Source organism: Vigna umbellata, chromosome 1 (assembly GCF_029865625.1).
Source record: "Vigna umbellata cultivar VRB3 chromosome 1, Vumbellata_1.0, whole genome shotgun sequence".
Taxonomy (NCBI): domain Eukaryota; kingdom Viridiplantae; phylum Streptophyta; class Magnoliopsida; order Fabales; family Fabaceae; genus Vigna; species Vigna umbellata.
This window is the reverse complement of record NC_142165.1, coordinates 100,069,573-100,089,948: the sequence shown is the minus strand read 5'-3', so window position 1 is coordinate 100,089,948 and position 20,376 is coordinate 100,069,573. Positions and strand designations below refer to the sequence as shown.

General features: G+C 33.9%; 2 protein-coding genes across 6 annotated transcripts; one reads left to right on the top strand and one right to left on the bottom strand.

Annotated features, from left to right (window-relative positions):
• Nucleotides 1-587: 587 nt before the first annotated feature.
• On the top strand, nucleotides 588-2,136 carry GONST4 (golgi nucleotide sugar transporter 4). Its single transcript, XM_047308634.2, has one exon. The coding sequence runs from the start codon at nucleotides 881-883 to the stop codon at nucleotides 1,937-1,939; it is 1,059 nt and encodes a 352-aa protein (XP_047164590.1). The 5' UTR covers nucleotides 588-880; the 3' UTR covers nucleotides 1,940-2,136.
• Nucleotides 2,137-5,424: 3,288 nt separating this feature from the next.
• On the bottom strand, nucleotides 5,425-18,429 carry LOC124834034 (protein argonaute PNH1-like). 5 transcript variants are annotated; one of them, XM_047308622.2, is made up of 24 exons: nucleotides 17,669-18,429; nucleotides 17,002-17,149; nucleotides 11,582-12,209; nucleotides 11,252-11,460; nucleotides 10,966-11,112; nucleotides 10,708-10,841; nucleotides 10,437-10,546; nucleotides 9,908-10,014; nucleotides 9,684-9,822; nucleotides 9,480-9,596; nucleotides 9,149-9,256; nucleotides 8,992-9,063; nucleotides 8,780-8,899; nucleotides 8,446-8,605; nucleotides 8,022-8,143; nucleotides 7,744-7,881; nucleotides 7,525-7,667; nucleotides 7,187-7,249; nucleotides 6,978-7,041; nucleotides 6,740-6,875; nucleotides 6,481-6,554; nucleotides 6,181-6,275; nucleotides 6,072-6,103; nucleotides 5,425-5,928 (listed from the first exon to the last, which is right to left on the bottom strand). In XM_047308622.2, exons 3-24 carry the CDS (start codon nucleotides 11,843-11,845, stop codon nucleotides 5,762-5,764), a joined length of 2,721 nt encoding a protein of 906 aa, XP_047164578.2. In that variant the 5' UTR covers nucleotides 11,846-12,209; nucleotides 17,002-17,149; nucleotides 17,669-18,429; the 3' UTR covers nucleotides 5,425-5,761. The 5 variants fall into 5 exon arrangements, with proteins under 5 accessions (XP_047164578.2, XP_047164575.2, XP_087961277.1 ...); XM_047308619.2 differs by having other exon boundaries at nucleotides 11,582-11,863; XM_088105151.1 differs by having other exon boundaries at nucleotides 18,217-18,429.
• Nucleotides 18,430-20,376: the final 1,947 nt, after the last annotated feature.

Sequence of the window (20,376 nt, the reverse complement as noted above, 5' to 3'; positions counted from 1 at the left end):
CTAAAATATAAAGTCAACAGTAAATATATCATAGTCAATATGAATAATACATGAAAAAGAATTAAATACTAATTAATAAATAATAAAATTATTAATATTAAATACTAAGCAATTAGTTTAATAAATAATAGTATAAAAAACTCAATAGTAAATATTAAAAAACTCTAATTTACTTTTAAATGTTACAGAAAATATTTAATTTATCTCAATGATTTTTCTTATTTCATGTTTATTAATTAATTATAGCACCCATAACTTTATTTTTCTTATTTCCAATTGTATACATTCCGAAATGCTTCTTAATCACGAATATATATATATATATATATATATTATTTCCTTTCCAAATCGCATATTATGTCAACGCAACCTTGAACAAGAACCATTCCTTAAAATGCGAAAGAAATAAAAAAATTGTTTGGATGAATGAAGATGAAAAAGATAATATAAAAATCCATAGTAATTAAAAGTAGATTTTATTTTTCTTGAAATAGTATTATTTGATTTATAAAAAATATGTTGGAAAGGGAATTCCAAAAATCTATTACTCCTTGATTCCGGTATTTTGAATTAGTAAAAGAAAGAAAAGAAAAAGAAAAAAGAAAAGAAGGAAAAGTGTTTTGGTTAAGGAAAGAAAAACATAATAGGAATTTAGGTATGCAGATATGGAGATCTGTTTCCTCTGCGTGGATGGTACCATACAAAGTCTGAACTGGGAAAGAAGAAATAAGTGTGGCTGAGAGGGTGCAGTAAATAATTGTCCTATGCCACAGCCATTAGCATTCACACACTCTCAGATCTATATATTAGGGCGTCGGTGATCCATTCCCATTCCACAGCAATCTTCTTCTTCTTCTTCTTCTGATTCGATTTCTTCAGAATGTCGTTGGGTAGATTGGATTCGTGGAAGCAGCAGTACTACAGCACGAGCGGGGTGGTGGTGGGTTACGCACTGTGTTCGAGCCTTCTCGCCATAATCAACAAATACGCCATCACCAAATTCAACTACCCAGGACTCTTAACGGCCCTCCAATACCTCACCTCCGCGCTCGGCGTCTACGTCCTGGGGAAGCTAGGGATTCTCCACCATGACCCCTTCACAGTCCCCACCGCGAAGAAATTCTTCCCCGCCGCCCTCGTCTTCTACCTCGCCATCTTCACCAACACCAACCTCCTCCGCCACGCCAACGTCGACACCTTCATCGTCTTCCGTTCCCTCACCCCTCTCCTCGTTGCCCTCGCCGACACGGCCTTCCGTGGCCAGCCCTGCCCCTCCAACCTCACCTTCCTCTCCCTCCTCCTCATCCTCGCCTCCGCCGTCGGCTACGTCGCCACCGACTCCGGCTTCACCCTCACCGCCTACTCATGGGCCTTCGCCTACCTCATCACCATCACCACCGAGATGGTCTACATCAAACACATGGTCATGAACCTCGGTCTCAACACCTGGGGCTTCGTCTTGTATAACAACCTGCTCTCCCTCATGATGGCGCCATTCTTCTGGTTCCTCACCGGGGAGAATGTCCAGGTTCTCGCCGCCCTTAGATCCGGCATCTTTGACCCTGCTGCCTTCTACGCTGTCTCATTGTCTTGCCTCTTCGGATTGCTCATCAGTTTCTTTGGCTTCGCCGCTAGGAGGGCCGTTTCGGCCACGGCGTTCACCGTCACCGGTGTGGTCAACAAGTTCCTCACCGTGGCGATCAACGTCCTCATTTGGGATAAGCACGCTAGCCCTGTTGGGTTGGTTTGTTTGCTTTTCACCATTGTTGGAGGGGTTCTCTATCAGCAGTCCGTTACTGGGCCTGTGAGTGCTCCGGCCCAGCCCAAGCAGTTGGATATCGAAAACAACAAAGGTGGTGGCATTGGCGGCGGCGGCGGCGGCGATGATGATGATTTTGCAGGTGAGAGTGATGGGATGGGTAAGCTTATCTCTAGATGAGCATTTGTACCACTTGTTTCGTGTTTAAGCTGCATTGACTGTATAATTATTGTCTTATTTTAACAACGTTAGGGAAATTTTATGTAATGTGAGAAATTGTTTTCACAACGATGTGGAATTTCAATTTTGCTTGCATACTTTCTTCTCCCAGTTTTCCTGTTGTTGTGATTTTAATACATGGCTGGCTGTTTCATTTCCATGGTCTCCATCTTCGGCACTTTGCTATCTAGGTAGGTTGTAGTATTGAATAATTCACGTGCCAATGCTATGCTTTTGTTTCTGAACGAACTGTGATATTCATCTGTATCAACTTTCAGAATAATATAATCATCGTACTTCCAGACTGATGAGCAATAACTTTAAACTTAGTAAAGCTAGTTATTTCCCCCAACGACCCCGAGTTATAGATTTAGACCAGATTTGTCAATTTCTTCTTTTGTTTTAGCAAATTTGGCTCTGTTTGGACCATGTGCTCTGTTTATTACTGGCCCTAAATTGTCTGAAAAACCTGCGTCCTGTTTTCTTTCGGATTTCTGCTAGGTGAGATTTAGGTCTTGTTTTGATAGACTTCTCAACAAGGAGATAAGTTAGTAAAGTGGAAATAAGTTAGTAAAGTGGAAATAAATGAGAAATAAAGAATTATGAAAGAGATAGAAAAACGAGCATAAACATGTGAGAAAATAGTATAGCCAGTTCCACCACTTCAAATTATTTCTCTTCATTGTCTTCCTTAGGCAAATGGGATCGACTGAGAAAAGGTAAGTAGATGTTGTTAAAACAAAATACAAAGAAGTGTAGTTGAGAAACCCAATCGTTTAAATGTTGATATTGGGAAGCTATATGGCGCATGATTTAGGGACTGTAACGTCTACCTTGGTATTGTACTTTAAATATTTGATCTATTTTGTTCTACCCTGCAGCTGCTGACTTTACCATTAAGTTACTACTAGCATCTGAAATTCTTCTTAGAATAGTGTTTTGGTCAATTACTGGCTAATTCAATTGAAAATATGATATTCATTTCCAATATGATGCACCACAGAACCTTTTGGCGAGTGGTTTTTATATGGAGCACCTCTCATATTGGACAAATCCCCATGGACTTTGTTTGATTTGATACACGAAGCACTGATTTTTTATTTCAAAATTAACGCAACTGTCAATCTCTGATTCAAAATATACTAAGCTTTTAGAATTAATTATAAATCATCTATTAGAAAAACTAAAGAGATAGATGTTCCATTTTTTTTCCGAGGTTGAATTTGTGTTTTGGTGGTGAAAGCTTCCGATACTCAGTTTTTCTAGTAGTTGAAGCCTCATTGGCTGTCTTTTGGACAAGGAACTCTGTTAAGAACTTGTTTCCACCAGAGACTAGAGATATCAGTTGACATTGGTGTTGTGGTCCAGAGCATCTCATAAAAGCTTGGTTTCATGAAATGCTATTCAAATTTCATGATTAATTTGATGGAAATGTAACTCATTGTTACATGCCACTGGCTGCGGCCCTATTCCCTGCGGTGTTGCACTGGTCACGTGGAAATAACACCATGCAATTCTCAATTGACCCCGAGGGTTTTCTGATAAGAGGCTTCGGCTTCCAATTACTTCTGCTCTGTTATCACTTCTCCTGCAGAGCACGGTTTAGACTTCGATTTCCATTTTCATAATACCGGAGATGGAAATAACGTCTTCAAACCGCTCTGCTAAATTATTTCGTGCTGTTATAAAACCATGGAATTGTGTTGTACTACCATGCAAGGCATGTGAATGAAAAACATTAGTGCTGAATCTCTCTGCTCCCAAACAGATCACAACAAAACTTGACTTGCAGTTTCTTCCAAATTACGTAGATAATTCATTTCAAGATGAAATGCCTCGCAGTGTAATATTTTCACAGATATCAAGAATAGTTGCATGTCAATAGTATAACCAGGTTATACATTATTGAATTGGAGGGTCTAAACCAGTTTATTTTGGGAGAGCTATGAAGCAGTCCTCTGAGATTTCAGCCTCTGAAGTTTAAACAGTGGGTTGTCTTTGAGAAAGGTATTTTTAACATCTCTCTGAGAAAATTGGCATTCTCTAAAATTCAATAACTTAGACTAAACTGTTTGAGCATTACTTGAGGGATTAGGAAGGATTGACTGAGAGAAACGTTGATTATCCATCCATCATTATGCCTCTGTCTATTCAGTTATTGATGTGTGATTTCCTTCTTGATTATTCTTTATTAAACCAGATATTATTCAGGTCAAAGTCTAAATAGGCGACCAAATCCTTTTCTATATCTATGATGACGCGCGGTAGTGTATTATCATTGGGAGAGTAATTCAAGATTTTATACATTTACCCATAAAATATTTTTAAATTTTTAAATAATTTTATTTAAAAATTACTACGAGTTAGAATGCTCAAAGAGGGTAGAGAGCTTTTAAAGAAAATGTTTTAGAGAGATAGTATTATTTTATAATAAAAATCGTTAATTAAAATTTTACTTATACACTATCATTTCTAATATTTTATTTTCTAGATTTTTATAATAAATGCTAAATATCACTTCTAATACCTTATTTTCTATAATCTTATAATGAATGCTAGATATTATACTTTATATAATGAAACTCATACAATCTTACACAACTATAAAGCACTTTCATCTTAACAAAGAGAAAACAACCAAGTTCTTTATTTGCTTAACAAAAGTTAATGTGAAAACAATCAAACTCTCTATTTGCTTAACAAAAGTTCTCATCTTAACAAAGAAAAAACAATCTTATTGATTTTTACCTTATTACTTGAAAGTAAATCTCATGATTATAATTTAGATTTCAATGAACCTTTATTTGATGCTCAATATCACGTACAATAGGTCATTACTAAAGAGTTCATAAATGTGAAATGATTGTAAAATCTGTAGTTATTTTTTCTTAAACCTTTTCAAGTTATGGAAGTCATTTTTGGCTTTCATATTACCCACTTTAAAAAACTTTGATGTTTGCCGATTTTTTTTTTGTTATATACATTCCAATATTTTACATATTATTTATATAATAAATAATTAACCAAGATTTTGTTTCCAGTTGTTATTATTTGTTATCTTTCCAACATATAATACATTATGAAATCAAGCCCTGCCCTGTTAGATCAACGTGATATATAAATGGTTTTCCTTGGCATATTCTTTTTTCTTTTCAAAAGCTTATATAAGAAGCACAGAGTTTTCTAAAATTGAAAATAAAGTAAAAACAGAAAATATTTTCATAAACAAAACGAGTATTTGACCTCCACCGGTGCTTTGGTTGTTTATGCATATTAAGAATAGATATCCACTAACAATTTTCAGTAAGTAGCATTCTTGGGCTCAGTTATATTTCAAAAATTCTAAAAGTTAATGTTAATGACGTATAAAGATATGAGATTATTTAAGAGACCTATTTAGTAAACATTTAAAATCTTGAGTTTGAGAGAAAATTGACTTAATTTATAAAAGGATTGGAGTATGAACTTATAGTGTTTAGTCCAAACAATAGTGCTTAACAATTTCACTATTTTTAGACCTTTTTTCACTTCATGTTAAAATATAAGGTAATTCCACCAGCACATGCTCTGAAGCTCGAAAACCGATATACGAGTAATTTCTACATAATAAGCTTCCCTAAGCACTAGAAAGACTGAAAAACAACCTAGACTTGGTCAAAAAATTCCATGCAGAGAATTATGAATTATGAGCAGGTTAGGTTGTACATCTTGTATTAATTTCAATTTCCTTTTCCTACATATGCTGCTGTTTCTCTACGTGGAAGTCTCTCTATCGCTTCTCATTCAACAGTAAAACATCACATTCTTCACCTTCTCTTTCAGAGCTGGTAGTGGCCGAACTGACTCATCTTTTGATCTACCACCTCGAGATTTACCAATCTCATGAACATCTGGTTCCATGTAGAAACGAGCTCTGTATGCTGCCAAGTGAGCATAGTACGCAGGAGGCACTGTACACATAACATACAAATTATCAATACCCAAATTCCAAGATTTTGTTTTTGTTCAAACAATGTGTATGAAAGATTAAAACAGGTAAATGATGATACAACTGATACAAGTACAAATGTTATTCATGAGCCAAAAGACTTACCTACAGAAACAGATCGAGTACATCTTGCATATCTACAATCAAAATAATAAGATTATTTCATCATAGTAATGGAGCAACAAGTTTTAGATGATTGAGAGAGGTTATTTACGTGTAGCACAAGTTGTTGGTCAGAGATTGAATCTCATCAGCACTGAAATTGTTCTCGTCCCACAGAACATGATAATGAGCTGGTCTACTTGTACCCTGTAAATTGCATTTATGTGAATCCGATACAAAGATCATTCTTTAACATCTTATTTTTCTTATACCCTCCTCCGATGCCCCATTTGATTGGTTATAAAACAAGAGACGAATATCTTATTTTTGTATTTGTATTGGAACAAAATCAAAGTTCAACCTAAGACTAACATATCCCTTTAGTGTAGCCACATAGATATCACTATGATACCTGAATTCCAGCATGACTGCATAAATAGAAATCGAATTCCGTCGGATGACAGATCTTGGAATCCACCACGGTACCTACATTAAAAATCAAAGTTTGGCGATGCGATGGAAAGAGGTAGAGAGAAACATTGTGTGGGGATTGTTGTATAAATAACATTATTTTGTCAAGCAAGGTTGTTGTATGCCCTGTTGGATCTCATGAACATCCTTGGATTGGTGACATGCTCTAACGATAGAAAATGGAAGTAAAATTTTATTACCAGGTAAGATATTCCCACTCTTATCAGTGCTGTTTCTGTCGTCATGATTGTTTGAGAATAGTCTGGTGTGATGCCGTTTCTGAACCACAACAAATGTTACCGGAGGTTGGTAACTCGGTTCCAAAGATGCACAAGCCTACACATTAGCAATGAAAGCATGAAACAAGGTCAGAGTGTTTTGCTAGCATTCATGGTCCAAGAAAATGTAAATAAATATAACTGCAATATATTCAAGTACCTTACGAATGGCATCAAGCTCATACAACAAAACCTGGTAGAATTGTCCTTCACTTACGCCATCCCTGTAAATATATTTAATGACTATAAATAATATAGACCATCCTCCATTATTCCACTTGTATGACCGTAATATGTCCAAGTCCCTAGTTTCCTTTGCAAGAACACTTCTTTTTTTTTTCTTCAAATATTAGAACTGAACAACCTTACCTGTAAAATATTATTCTCAGTGGTTTTTGTCCAGTTGCCTTCTTAAACGAGAGTAACAGCTCTCTGCAATAGAACATAATAGTATGATTCAAGATATAATTACAGGTAATCAATGCAAAACCATCAAGTGAAAAGGAAAAGCTGGAGGAAGAACTAACAAAAACCTTTCTCATCGGCCAATTTAAACAATGTAAACAAAGACATTTTCAGGCTTAACAAGACAACCAAGTCAATACCTGAGGAAAATCTATATTATTCTAAACCAAAACAAAATTTGGAGGCAAGCGTGACCTTCCACTTAATCCAAATATGAAAGTCGTCAGGCTGCTACTACGTACCTGATCATGCCACCATAAACTACACCATGATGAGGATCCTTCCAACATTTAAAAAGATCTTGAATGAGTTCCTCACGATGAGGCTGAGTACATACTAATCCTGCATACTTTGTTACTTCCGGCCAGTCCTGGGAGGCTACAACCTGAATAGCAGTAATCAGAAGACCAAATATATGGCAAGGTGTAAGTTATAGCCTATAGGACTTTAGAAATACTTACAGCAGCAATGGATGGACAAGGGTCCTCTCCAGATTCTGGATGAGTCACATCAGCTCCGAAAATTATTGTTGGAATGTCACTAACCAATGGGATCCTCCAACTCAAGGCATCCAAAAGTACTGTGTTCCTTCCTCCCAACTAAAAGTATATGTAAGATTAATTTAAAAATATAAAAAAGAAAGGTGGGCGAGGATTATTGAGTAGCAAGTAACCTCTCTCTTACTTCGGATAGTAATTTTCATAGATAATTTTAGGTATATATTAAGTTAAGAACAGACCTTGACATTGATCTTTAAGGCCACATTTGCCAGATACTGTCTATTGATCTTGAACACGTGTTTTGAAAGACAGCACTGAGAAATCAACCCCAGATCTGTTTCGCAGATTCTTTTGAGATCACCTGAAACAATTATTCGATTTTTAAGTGCGAGCAAGTATGGAGTTATCGATTGGCATGATCATGGAGAAGATAAAATGCTCAGGCTCTTTTTCTTGGAAAGACAAGGAATGTGTAGTAAGATACTAGAATCTCTTAGAGTGCAAAAGTTCCAATTTTCACATGCATGTAAAACAAAGAAAGGTGATCTAGTAGTGAGGTACTACTAGAACCTCTTAACATTTCTATATACACCTCTACCATGGTAGCTATGTTCACGAACTGATGCTAATGACTGGACATATTGGAGTGACTTGGAATCATACCATACAGAGAGCCATTGTTGTCTGGAAGAATGGCAATCAACAACTCTAGTTCTTTCCCACCAAGTTTATCTCGCACAGCAGAATGTACGTACTTCAAGGCTTTCTTTACCATATCAGGTCTTGCTGTGTATATAGGAATCACAGGATCTAGACTAAATTCCTGTGAAAAGTGAAAAAATGTATACAAGTGTGCATGATAAATTGATAATGATATAGAATAACGAGAAAGAATGGTTATAATTGGAAAAGTGATGGGAGTTGCTAGTGCTGCTCAAACAAGCAGTCTCAAATGTAAAACTACTCAAAATGGTATAATCAAAATTTGAAACTTTACCATGCCTGAGATTTGGCACATTTGAACCAACTGTTGGCAAAACCCGCGAGCAATTTCTTGGATACTTCGTGAGAAATTGATACATGCCCAATATCTTACAGTGCTTCCGTTTATAACTTTCTACATTGAAATAACAAAGTAGAAGTGGGAACAAGCACTTTTACTCTAATGTTAAAAAATTATAACTATAACTTTTTAGTGTATGAGCTAACCTTGTTCATCATGTTCCATTGACCAACTTGTGGCAAGTGTTCTTTCTCTCTTCCAGTGTCGTGATATTTCAACTTCGAAGATAGAATAGCCAAAATGTACTATCAGCAGAATGCCAAAAGCTAAAAAATAATTGGCCAATTTAACTATAGGAATTACCCATGGAGCAGGAAGAACCCGAGCTTCAACTGATGCAAGTTTGTTGTCAATGCTGATACCAAACTCCTTTACATAGGGATTATACTCATAATTATTTTCTTGAAGTGTCTGGTAGTACATAGGGAAAGTTATAAATTAGTCAAACCAAACCACAATACACATAATTCTTCTGGTTGTGAAGAGAATAAATGACTTAAAAAGTGAACTTAAAACAACTGGAATTTATCACACATGTCACTGCTCTTCCGTTCCCAATTGATTCTGACAAAAATAAAAGTATAAAGAAGAAAATAAAGGTTGGAGAGTGATATCAAGAATCCATGACAATGACCTGTAGAATGTCTGTCTCTTGTTCACGTGGTCTCTGGCATGAGACCTTCAGCAGAGAAGTTATCTGCTTTTCGTTAAGTCCTTTTGTATATCTCTGACCTCCAACTATCTTACATGCCTGGGATAAGATTCACGACGAATTGTTCATTAAAAAATAAAGTCCAAAGAAAAAAAGTAGGTTTAATAAATTGAAGGAAGAGCTTACCTCCATAGGCAAATAGTTCACCTTCTTTTGACTTCCTACTTGAAGGCAGGGTAGATGAGAATATATAATAGTATATCCATACATTTCTTGAAAGTAATCAACCACTGATTTCATGTTCATTTTCTCGTCGACAGGGAAACTGTTGGGAATAAAAGAGACAACAATTCCTTGAGAGGTAAATCTAAAAACTTCCATTTTCGACTGCAAAAGTTACAAAACCATACTTGAGTTCCCTTGTAGGTTGTGATGTCAATCCTGTAATTCTGTACTTCCTTCGAAAACTTCCTCTATGTGTAACTTCGACTTTCACACCTCTTAAGGCTTTCTTAATCTGCATTAGTGACACCACAATGATTTTTTGGTCAGATCTGCTTAAATATTTCTCATGGTTTCTAAACTAGAAAATTCATCAATTAAATTCTTCCATAGCCGAGAACACGAACTAGATTTAAGACATTTAATCGACAACCTCAACCATTACTTGACGCCTTTGGAGCAGAATAAGAAAACTTTTGCATTACATTCATTAGCATGCCTTTGGAGCACAGGGGCTCTCGGCCTTGCAGAATATATCACTTTTACGTTTTAAATCTCAATCTGAAACTCCAAATGTCTTTACTCAAGCAAATATAGTCAAGACGGAGTTAGTGAAGACCATAGGGCATGCAAGCATCACTTATTTCATTCAACTTGTGTGGACAATATAGTATCTGTAATTACAAAGATTGATAGCTCCCATAGTAAACTCCATACCTTGACACGATCTGCATCTGACAGTGGCTTTGAGAGCACGTCTTTTCCCAAAATTTGAGCAACAAAGTCAATTACAGGGAGTGGTTCAATAAAAGCCATTGATGACATGTCTGAGACAAAGAAGCATCAAAATCGAAAGGAAAAAAAGAAGAAGAAGCGTTTTAGTATTTACTGTTGACAAATTATTATCAGTGACAGTATTAAAAAATCTCACCTTGATAACGTAAAATTAAAAAAAAAAACGAAGATATATATATGGTACAACTCTCACCAATATTAAGGGACAATCCCATCTGAGTAGGCCTTATACTTTGGTAGAAGCCGCGCCATGATTCCAGACCACCACCTAACTGCTGTGGTTTTCTTAAATCCGGAGAATAGAGAAACCTCCCAATTGACACGAAGCTGAACATGCAATACAAGCAAAATAAGACCTAAGAAACATTGAAACAAGAATATAGTACAATAGCTTCCTTCAGTTAAAGAGCAAGCAACGGATACAATGTCGAAAGAACAACCACAAATGCACCTCTGAGCTGCAAGCTCCCTCAATACAATGTCAATGACAGTAAGCGCCTCTTGCGGGGTGTCCACTTGTTTCCCACTCAGAAGCTCACGTAATTGATGCATGCTGACACGAGCTGCAAACTTTATCACCACTTCAAATTCTCTTTCCCTGGCAAGAGTGATTAAAACTCTTTTTTTTACTTTAATAACTCAAAAGTCCACTTTCAAACTCCAAAAGTTTGGGGAGCTGTTAGGAACAAAACATTATGAACAAAACATCATGACATAGTTACTTGAACAATCATCACCTGGTACCACCAGTACCCTCGTCATCCTGGCTCAATTTTATGGAGAACTCTTTGTATGCAAATGGAAGCAAACCAGCAGTGTAGAGATTTCTTCCTCCATCATAAACAGGAAGCCTCATCCCCAAGTCAGTGTTCCTGTGAAGCCTCACCAACTCAGATATGATGGCTTTGCTTGTTTTACGAGAAGTGACTTCAGGTGTTATTGTAACCTTCACAAAACACACACGATAACCTCAGCAAAAACCCCGGACTCAAATCAAATTATTAGTCTGTCTAGTTTGCATCAGTTTGCTGCTCTAGATTTTATCTTTACCAGAGAGGTGGACTTACATTGTAATGGCTCAAGTCAGAAGCTGATATATCTGCCAGGAAATGATTAGCTTTGACCAGACACTTTGTCCCCAGCTGGCCATAGCCAGGTCTGGCAGGAAACACAAGACTTTTGCAAGCAGAGGAAATGAATTGTGAGTCAAGTCCTGTTTCTTGTAATTTATCTTGCTTGCATTGGCCTCTTCTTCTATCTCTTCTTCTAAGGTCTTTTGGTCTCTGAAGGGCCCTTCTAGATTTCACTTGATCCTCCGCTGGATCCTTCATTGAACTTGCCAAATAGTTCTGAAGAAAATAAGGAAAGAAGCTTCACTTACGTAAGTCTGAAAGTGGAGATGGAGGAGCAAGAGGTGAGAGATTCCAACAAGGGATAAACTAAAAGGTTTATGGCAAAGCAGGTTCCACGTTTTTACTGAGAACCATAACTCAGCTTATATGCACTTGTCTTGAAGGAAGACAAGAGTTAAAGAAAGTACAAGAGTGGGAAAGGCATGAAGAGGCCTTGTAACGGCTGAAAGCTGAAAAGAAGGGAAAATAAAAAAAAAGAAAGAAAGAAAGAAAGAAAGGTATGGCATGGCATCAAATCTCGACAGTGTTTCATCTTCCCCTAGGCGCTGTACATTCTCTGAAACTGAAAGTGAAAAGATGGGAAGAAAAATAAAGTGACGTGCATACATGCAAAAGAACCAACAATCTCCTATAAAATTCTAATAACCATCGTTGCTCCCATTGGAACAGTGTGATGGCCTAATTTTGACTTACCACTCTTTGATGCTTATGGGCACATATATAATAATAAAAAGTTTGCACTCAAGTCCCCAACAGCAACACCAGCACCATCTCCACTTTCCTTAAAAAAATGTAATGTTCCATAAGCTGAGAAGCACATGATATGGTAGTGAAAGAAAAAAAAAATGGTTGCGGTGGAGTATAGTAAATTATTTGTTTGTGGGGAGTGAATAGTAATAGTCGAAGGGGGCTTTAAATTTGGTGGTCCCAAAAGGATGTTTGAATTTTACCCTACTCCAAGTTCTTGGCAGGAGAGTTTGTAAGATTGCATGTATAAATACCCTTTTCAGCGAGCACAAAGGAGCTTTAACTCCTTCCCAAGTTGAATTAAAACGACAGAACGGGACCCTAAAGCAGATTGAGTAAGCACACCACACCAGAACACAGAACAGAAAGGAGGGTAGCAGTAGCAGAGACAAGAGGCATAAAAAACAGGAGCAAGGAAGGAGTCAAAACAAAATTTGAAGCTTGGTTGTGCTTGGATATCCGGACAGTATGCATGAACATGCCATAATGGCTGCCTGCCAAATGCCAAATGCCAATGTCAGTTGTACGTGCACCCAAGGGTAAATGCTGCAAACTATGGTGTGCCTGTCCCAATAAATAAATAAATTGGATTTTGGCCCTTTTCTCTTTGTTTTTGTGGCCTTTTGGATGGGGAGATGGGGGAACTAGGGATACCCAAGAATGGTACAAGTGATAGTAACTCTCTTCAACTATTTCGGATCATTACAAAGACACCAAGAACAATCATGTGTCCTGTCCCTTTCACTGGCTTCACACGACAGATACAACATCTATATATAAAATCAAAAACTCCTTCCATAACAAAAGAAACAAACAATTGTTCATTATAAATGAACAACACCACCCATGTGAAGACTTTCGTGCCCTTATTAATTCCTGAACCAAACCTCACTGTATGGCAAGCAGCAAAGGTTTCAGATTTTGTTCCTATGACAACATTATTGCTGCTGAGAGAAAAGAGAATTAATGTTGTTATTGGATGTATTGGTAAGAGGCATTAATTTGCATACTCATGTTGTTGTGGCTCAAGCTACCTGTCTGACTGTTTCTTTGGTCAATGTCATTTGATTTCTTTCGATTTTGTCACATCTAAGCTGTAAAATTTCCCACTGGGGATGCCCAGGCCCCCCTCCTCCAACCTTCTTCCTCTCTGATTTTCTTTATGCTTTCTCCATTTAACAACTCTCATATATAGTTACCTCAACTTCACTTCTCATTTTATTCATCTAATCAAACCAAACCAGATAGCTTCAAGATCAAAGGAAAGGATCCATGATTTTCAAGCATCGTCAAACAAAATTCAAAGCTTATAAAAGTCTTTAGACAAAACTATTTCCTATCAGCTCATGTACTAAAAAATCCACAAAAACAGAAACCTTCGCCAGAGACCTACTACACCCTACAAACCCCAAACCACACCTCTCTTACCTACAATCGTTTTCACCATGTCACGTGACCAAGCGACCCTCAGACAAAACACATCATTTAGATATAACTCATACTTACCACTACCATCTCTTAATGTGATTCCTCTTATTATATGCATCATTATCCCTTTCTTTGAAATTATATTGATTTATATCATTGTTATGAAAATATTTGAATATGACAATTAAGGTTATTTTATCTACTTTTGTATACTTAACCAAGCTTATTTTTATTCTTTTTCTTGTATAATCTAACCAACATTTGTTCTATCACACGTGAACAAAACTTACCTCGTCATCTTTTATCATTTTGCAATAAATTATCAACCTAACATATAATTACACATCAATATTTTGTTTTAGTAAACAGTCACTCTAGCCATTGAAGGTGGTAGATGTTGTTATATATCATGATCAGTTCCCGAAATAAAAATGTTAAATAAATTCTTAAACTACATTACAATCATTAACTTGCGGTTATTTCTCAGAAAAAAAGAGTATGCTTTGAACCCTGAAATTAATTAATGGTTATAATGAAGTAGATTTTGCCAGTTTGGTTACTGGATTTTTTCTCTGTTTTGGATATGTAAATTTGTCATGTTTAAACTTAAAAAAGTAAAGAAAATTGAAAAGGGAACCGTACATTGACAGTGGAAATGCTAAAAAAGAAGAAATATATTGATTTTATAAGAAAAATAGAAAGTGAGTTGTGAAAGTGTCACTGTCGTGTGATATTTTGTATATATGATATGTGTTGCATTGTTTGCCTGATTGAGCACCAACTCCTTCACCTAAGGCGATCTTACTAAGATCATGATGAAATAAAGATTCCTGGCCCAGATTCCTTTCCTTGATCATATTCATAGGTACGACAAAAAAACACCACCGAGGTCCAAGGGGTGTTTCAAAATATAAACATTTATGCTCTCTTTCTCTTTCACAAAAATAAAATAAATAAATAACTGTAGCTTTGATGATAGGGGTGCAAATATATTAAATCTCTCTCAAGTTACATTTCGTAATAAGGTAAAAAAGAAAGCTACGAGAAACGTATGTTTTTTCTTCAATATGTTTAAAGTAACAAAAAGTTACAGACAAAGAAGTTATTAAGGAAAAATTAAGATATAACAATTGTATAAAAATAATCAATATTAGAATAATAAATTATTAAAAGTTAGGGAACTAAAATTACAGAATTTTTTTTATCAAAAAATTGTATAATGTACGACAAAAGTTCCTATTGCCCAAAATGTCTGTTCAGATTTCTCAAGGAAAAGCTCTATCTATTAGAAAGCTTATGATTGATATAAAACTTTTAGTCGTCTTATAACATATTCGTATAGTGCATGAAGAAAATGTTAACATTTTATATTTTTAAATATTAAATATAGACTTTCTCTCTATTCGCATAAAAAAGTTATTACATTGATTGAATCAAATATAAATAAATTTTAATTCCTAAAACTCTATTTGATGATGTTATTTAAAAAATATTTGTATATTTATGCAATAATGAACTATCTCCAATAAATACGACTAAAAGTAATTTAGAAATTATAATCCTATCTAGTAAGAAATTAATAATATTAAATGAGCCTAACTATCGTTTTTAATAAATATGAAACTAATTAATTTTGCTTCTATACATAAGAGGGGGTATTATGTAAGAATTTTTTATAAAATTAAAATTCATAGAAAAATAGGCTGAAAAAGATTTAACCAATAATAAGGCATATATTAACAAATGAAAATAATCATACTACCTGAAATTCATCGTGATCACTATTTCGGAATATAAAAAAGCTTTTCTTTAGGAAGTACCACTTCATATTGACTCTGAAAATTAATAGAAACACTAATCCATTCTATTAATTCTGTTTAATAATATTTTTATTTTATTTTATGGTCCCAATATTTTTTTTGTCACTCCTGTAACTATTAATTGTGGAGTAGAAAAATAAAAAGTAAATCTAAATGAGAGAAATTTTGATTAATAGACGATAATTATACTAGAAGTGTGTATTACAGTTTTATAAAAATGAAATGTTATTTAATATTTTAATATTTGTGTAAAAAATAATTAAGGAAAAATATTACAAAAAGTTAATTTCAACATTCTAAATGAGAGAAATTTTGATTAATAGACGATAATTATACTAGAAGTGTGTATTACAGTTTTACAAAAATCAAATGTTATATATTTAATATTTTAATATTTGTGTAAAAAATAATTAAGGAAAATATTACAAAAGTTAATTTCAACATGTAAATGATTTTTAATATCATTGATAATTCAAGACGGAGAAAATTAGATATTTTGGTAAAATAAGTCATACTCTAATGTAGTATGTAGTTTTTATTTTGTTTGTATTCGTGTGTGAGCTTTAAAAGTATTAAATACACACCGTTAAGTACTTTGATTACTTAAAAAATAAAAAGTGGTTTATTTTCGTTTCAAATATGATAATATTTTTCTTTTTCACTTAAAAAACATATTTATTTCCTTAACCTACACTCTACGCATTCAAGAAAAAATTATTACTATATTTTATGTGAATGAAGTAAAAGATACTTTAACTTTATTTTATAACAAAATTTAAAGAGCATATATATTAGACAAATTTCGAAGAAATAAATAATTGTTTTATTTATTTAATGTGATGATTATTAACGCTTATATATATAAAATAATCTGTCATTGCATATATGGTTTTATCTAATGCTTAGGGAATTTTAATATATATATATATATATATATATATATATATATATATATATATATATATATATATATATATATATATATATATATATATATATAATTGTGTTCTGAATTATTTTGAATTTAAATGGTAAGATTGAGCAGGTGAAGTACTAGTTCTGGGAGAATATTATTATTGAAAGAGATATTTAGGCACGTAATGAAAACAAACAAGAACAAAAAAAGGAAAAGAATAATTCAGGAGAGTCATACATTAAACCCACTGTCTTACTAGTTTCTGGGTTATGAACATTGGGGGAAACACCATACATAGACATCAACCAGCTAGGTGCATAGAGTGTGCCAAAACTTATAAAAGAAATACCAAAATATTGTTTTCAACTTAAAAGATAATTATGAGTATGACTGGTCTGAATGAGAAAAAATAGAGAGAGAGCATAGTAAGTAGAAAAACAAACCTTGTGCTTTACGCCATGTATCTTATGCAGCAATCCGTGCGAATTGTTGTAACTGCTGCCTTTGCTTTTAATGCCTGCAACTGTGTGCTCTAACTACGCCAAACTTCAACTACGAACTCAACCTTTCAACCTCCAACTTCCCCTTTACCTGCTTCCAATCAACGTACACATAATGTTATATACTGTAAATGGTTTATACTATAACAAACAGCCTTTCATTTAAGGTGTTGAAAGACATGAGTGTGAACGGCATGCAGCTAGCTATAGACCACCAAAACGTTTCAATCTACACTTGCAACTATTTTCTGCTGCCATAGACTGCTAGTTTTTAGTGGATGACATTACATTTAAAGTAAGCTAAAACTGATTTATCACGCTAAAGACACGGGACAATACATTAGCATATATAGGAATTGGGGTGGTGAGAAGCAATGAAGCTATATGTGCTAACTCTATAGCCTGAATCTGATACTCTGAATTGAAAGCTTCATTCATATATATATTTATATATATTGAAAGGCAACTAGTCTAGAGGACTTTCTTTTCTTGTTTGGATTCAGTGAAACTAGACATGTTGTTTTGTAACAGAAGTGAAACAACCTCAAAAAGCAATGTTTTTAAGTAATTGATGGGAGAGAGAAAAGTAAATCGAAACAAGGACTACTACCAGTTCAGCATGCATGGACCAATTTATGAGAAATAGCGAAGGAGTTAACGAGATTTTAGAATTGGTTGAGGTTGAGAGAAGGAAGATGGTGTGATAGGAAGAGGAAGCAAAGAAAGAGAAGTTGGGGGAACATAGATTTGGGGACCTGAGGAGACCAGACCAGGTGGTTATTAGGGATGGTTCACTTTCTGCTATTGATAAAGCATGTATGAAAGAACACTACTCTAAGAAAAGAGTACTCCTCACTCAGTGCCTTTAAGAAAGGAGCATCAGAAGTGAAACGAGTTTTGAAAGCGTGCCACTGATTGTCAAAAGGGGGGAACACTACGAGACCTTTTACCTTTTGGGAACCATAAAAGAAACGTATAGCTATAGCATTGCATGATATGTATATATATAATATTAAAACGAATAGATGCAGAAAGGAGGATTTTGAATTTTGATGATATATAGTAAGTATGATTATGCATGTGGTAAGGTGTGAGATTTGATAAATAAGTAGAGAGAATAGAAAGAAAGGAGAGTGGTGAGTGGTGAGTGGTGCCTACTGTTATGTGTGGTGCAAAGGTTAATTTGAGTGCAGTTGTAGGTGGAAGAATTGCAGGGTAAGAGTGCTTTTATTGGTTTGTGAAATGTGTAACCAAGAGATGTTATATGAGAAAGAGTTAAAGGAGGAAAAGAAAGGTTGTGTCAGCTTCTTTGACGGAAATATGACCGGTCGGAAATTGAGATTCCGGGGACTATGTGTCAGAAAAGTGAGAGAGAAAGAAAAAAGAGGAGAGGGTGAAGCACATGTGCATTGCTGGGTCGAACTTTTATAAAGGAAAGGAAAGGAACCAGCCTGGGCACTGCATACGAGGGCAACCCCACCCTCGTTTTTTTTTTCATCTCCATTAAATCTTTGTTTTTTCTTTGCCCTTTTGAAAAAATTTAATATTTTTATAGAATTTCATTGTATAAAATGCTCAAGGACAGAAAATAAAAATATATATAATAAACTACCATCCACTTTTTCTCACGCAAATTATCACTAGACTTAGTTGCAATATACATGAAGTAATGTGAAGGATTAGTATTTTCTTTGGTGAGATCAGGTGGATGATTATTCGAGAGTGAAGTTAAAAATTGTATTACTGAATGATATATAATATACTATAGTTGCAATTATTTACACACAAAAAAAAAGTTTCCTATAAAAGAGGTTTGATTTGATCGGTTAGACTACATCATTACGTGCAATGGGAGTTTTCAAATTTTGTCAACTTGGATTCAATGGGAGACTATAAGGATTGATTAAAAAAATTAGGAGAATATTAGTTATTGTGGGCATCAAAATTGAGAAATAAAGAGAGTACCAAAGTAAATATATAAAAAAGAATTAGTATTGTATTGAAAGATGAAAATATCGATGACAAGATTAAGAAATAAGTGGTTACACAGAATATGAAAAAGAAAAATCAAAATAAATCTAACATAGAAGTTGAGACTCAATTAATGATTGTAAACCTCGAGCAAAACGTTTGTTAGGAAAAATCGAAAAGTATAATATTACGTGATACCAAAAGGAGTTGAAGCATATGATAATCATTGCAAGACATGGGTTTAGTAGACATAAGTGATATGGATTTTTATATTATTATTACAAATTATGTATTTTTCTTTTATTATATTTTGGCTTAAATGCAAGAAAAAAAGCAACATAAATAAGTAATTCGTATGTAAAAAAACAATCTGACAAATTGCGTTTACAACATGAATACTCCGAAAAACGCTATGAATAGGATAATGACAAATCCCACTATCATATTTATTGTAATTTAGATTACCGCTTTTATTAATTTCTTTTATTAGTTTCTATTATATTATTATTAACTTATTTTATTCTGTATGCAAATTTACATTTGATCACACTTTTAATTTGTCACTTCAATCTATCTTCATATTCTTTATTTTTTCTTCATCGAACTTTTATCATTCCATCTTTATCTAAAAATACAAAAATATGATTATTGAAAACAAATACATAAATTCTTGATTGAAATTTATATAAAAAGATAATTAAGAGAATTAAATATATTTGTAAAATTAATTCAAAATATAAATTCCTCACATATAATTTTGTGTTAATTATGAAATATTAAATTAAAACACTTTAATTTAAAATGAAAATAATTATTTATTAGTTTTATTGATAAAGAATTCAACATCGAGTTGATTTAATTGACTTTAAAATAAATCGATAAGTATCACGCCAGATAAACTTATATGGATAATGATACTTTGATAACATTTTTTTGATAACATTTTAACACTATCTACGTGTCATTCTGTGATTGGTCCATGTTAGTGTTTATGATTATTATTATTGATTGTGGAGTAATTTTAGAATAATCATAAAATGACACGTAAATAATGTTAAAATGTTATCAAAAAGATGTTGTTAAAGTATCATCATCCAACTTATATAAAGATAGAATGATCTATATATTTTGTCGCAAACATATGTTTACGTAGGATGAAAATAATCAACTTCTATACACACTTTATATTTTCTTCAATCGAGAAACTTATTAAAATTTCCGATGGATCTACAATATTTCTTTTACATTCCATTATTCTTCTTATTTCGATTTAATATATATGAATGGAATAAAATAATCAATAAATTCGTAGTTCGTTTTAATTAAATAGATAAATTTGAAATTTCA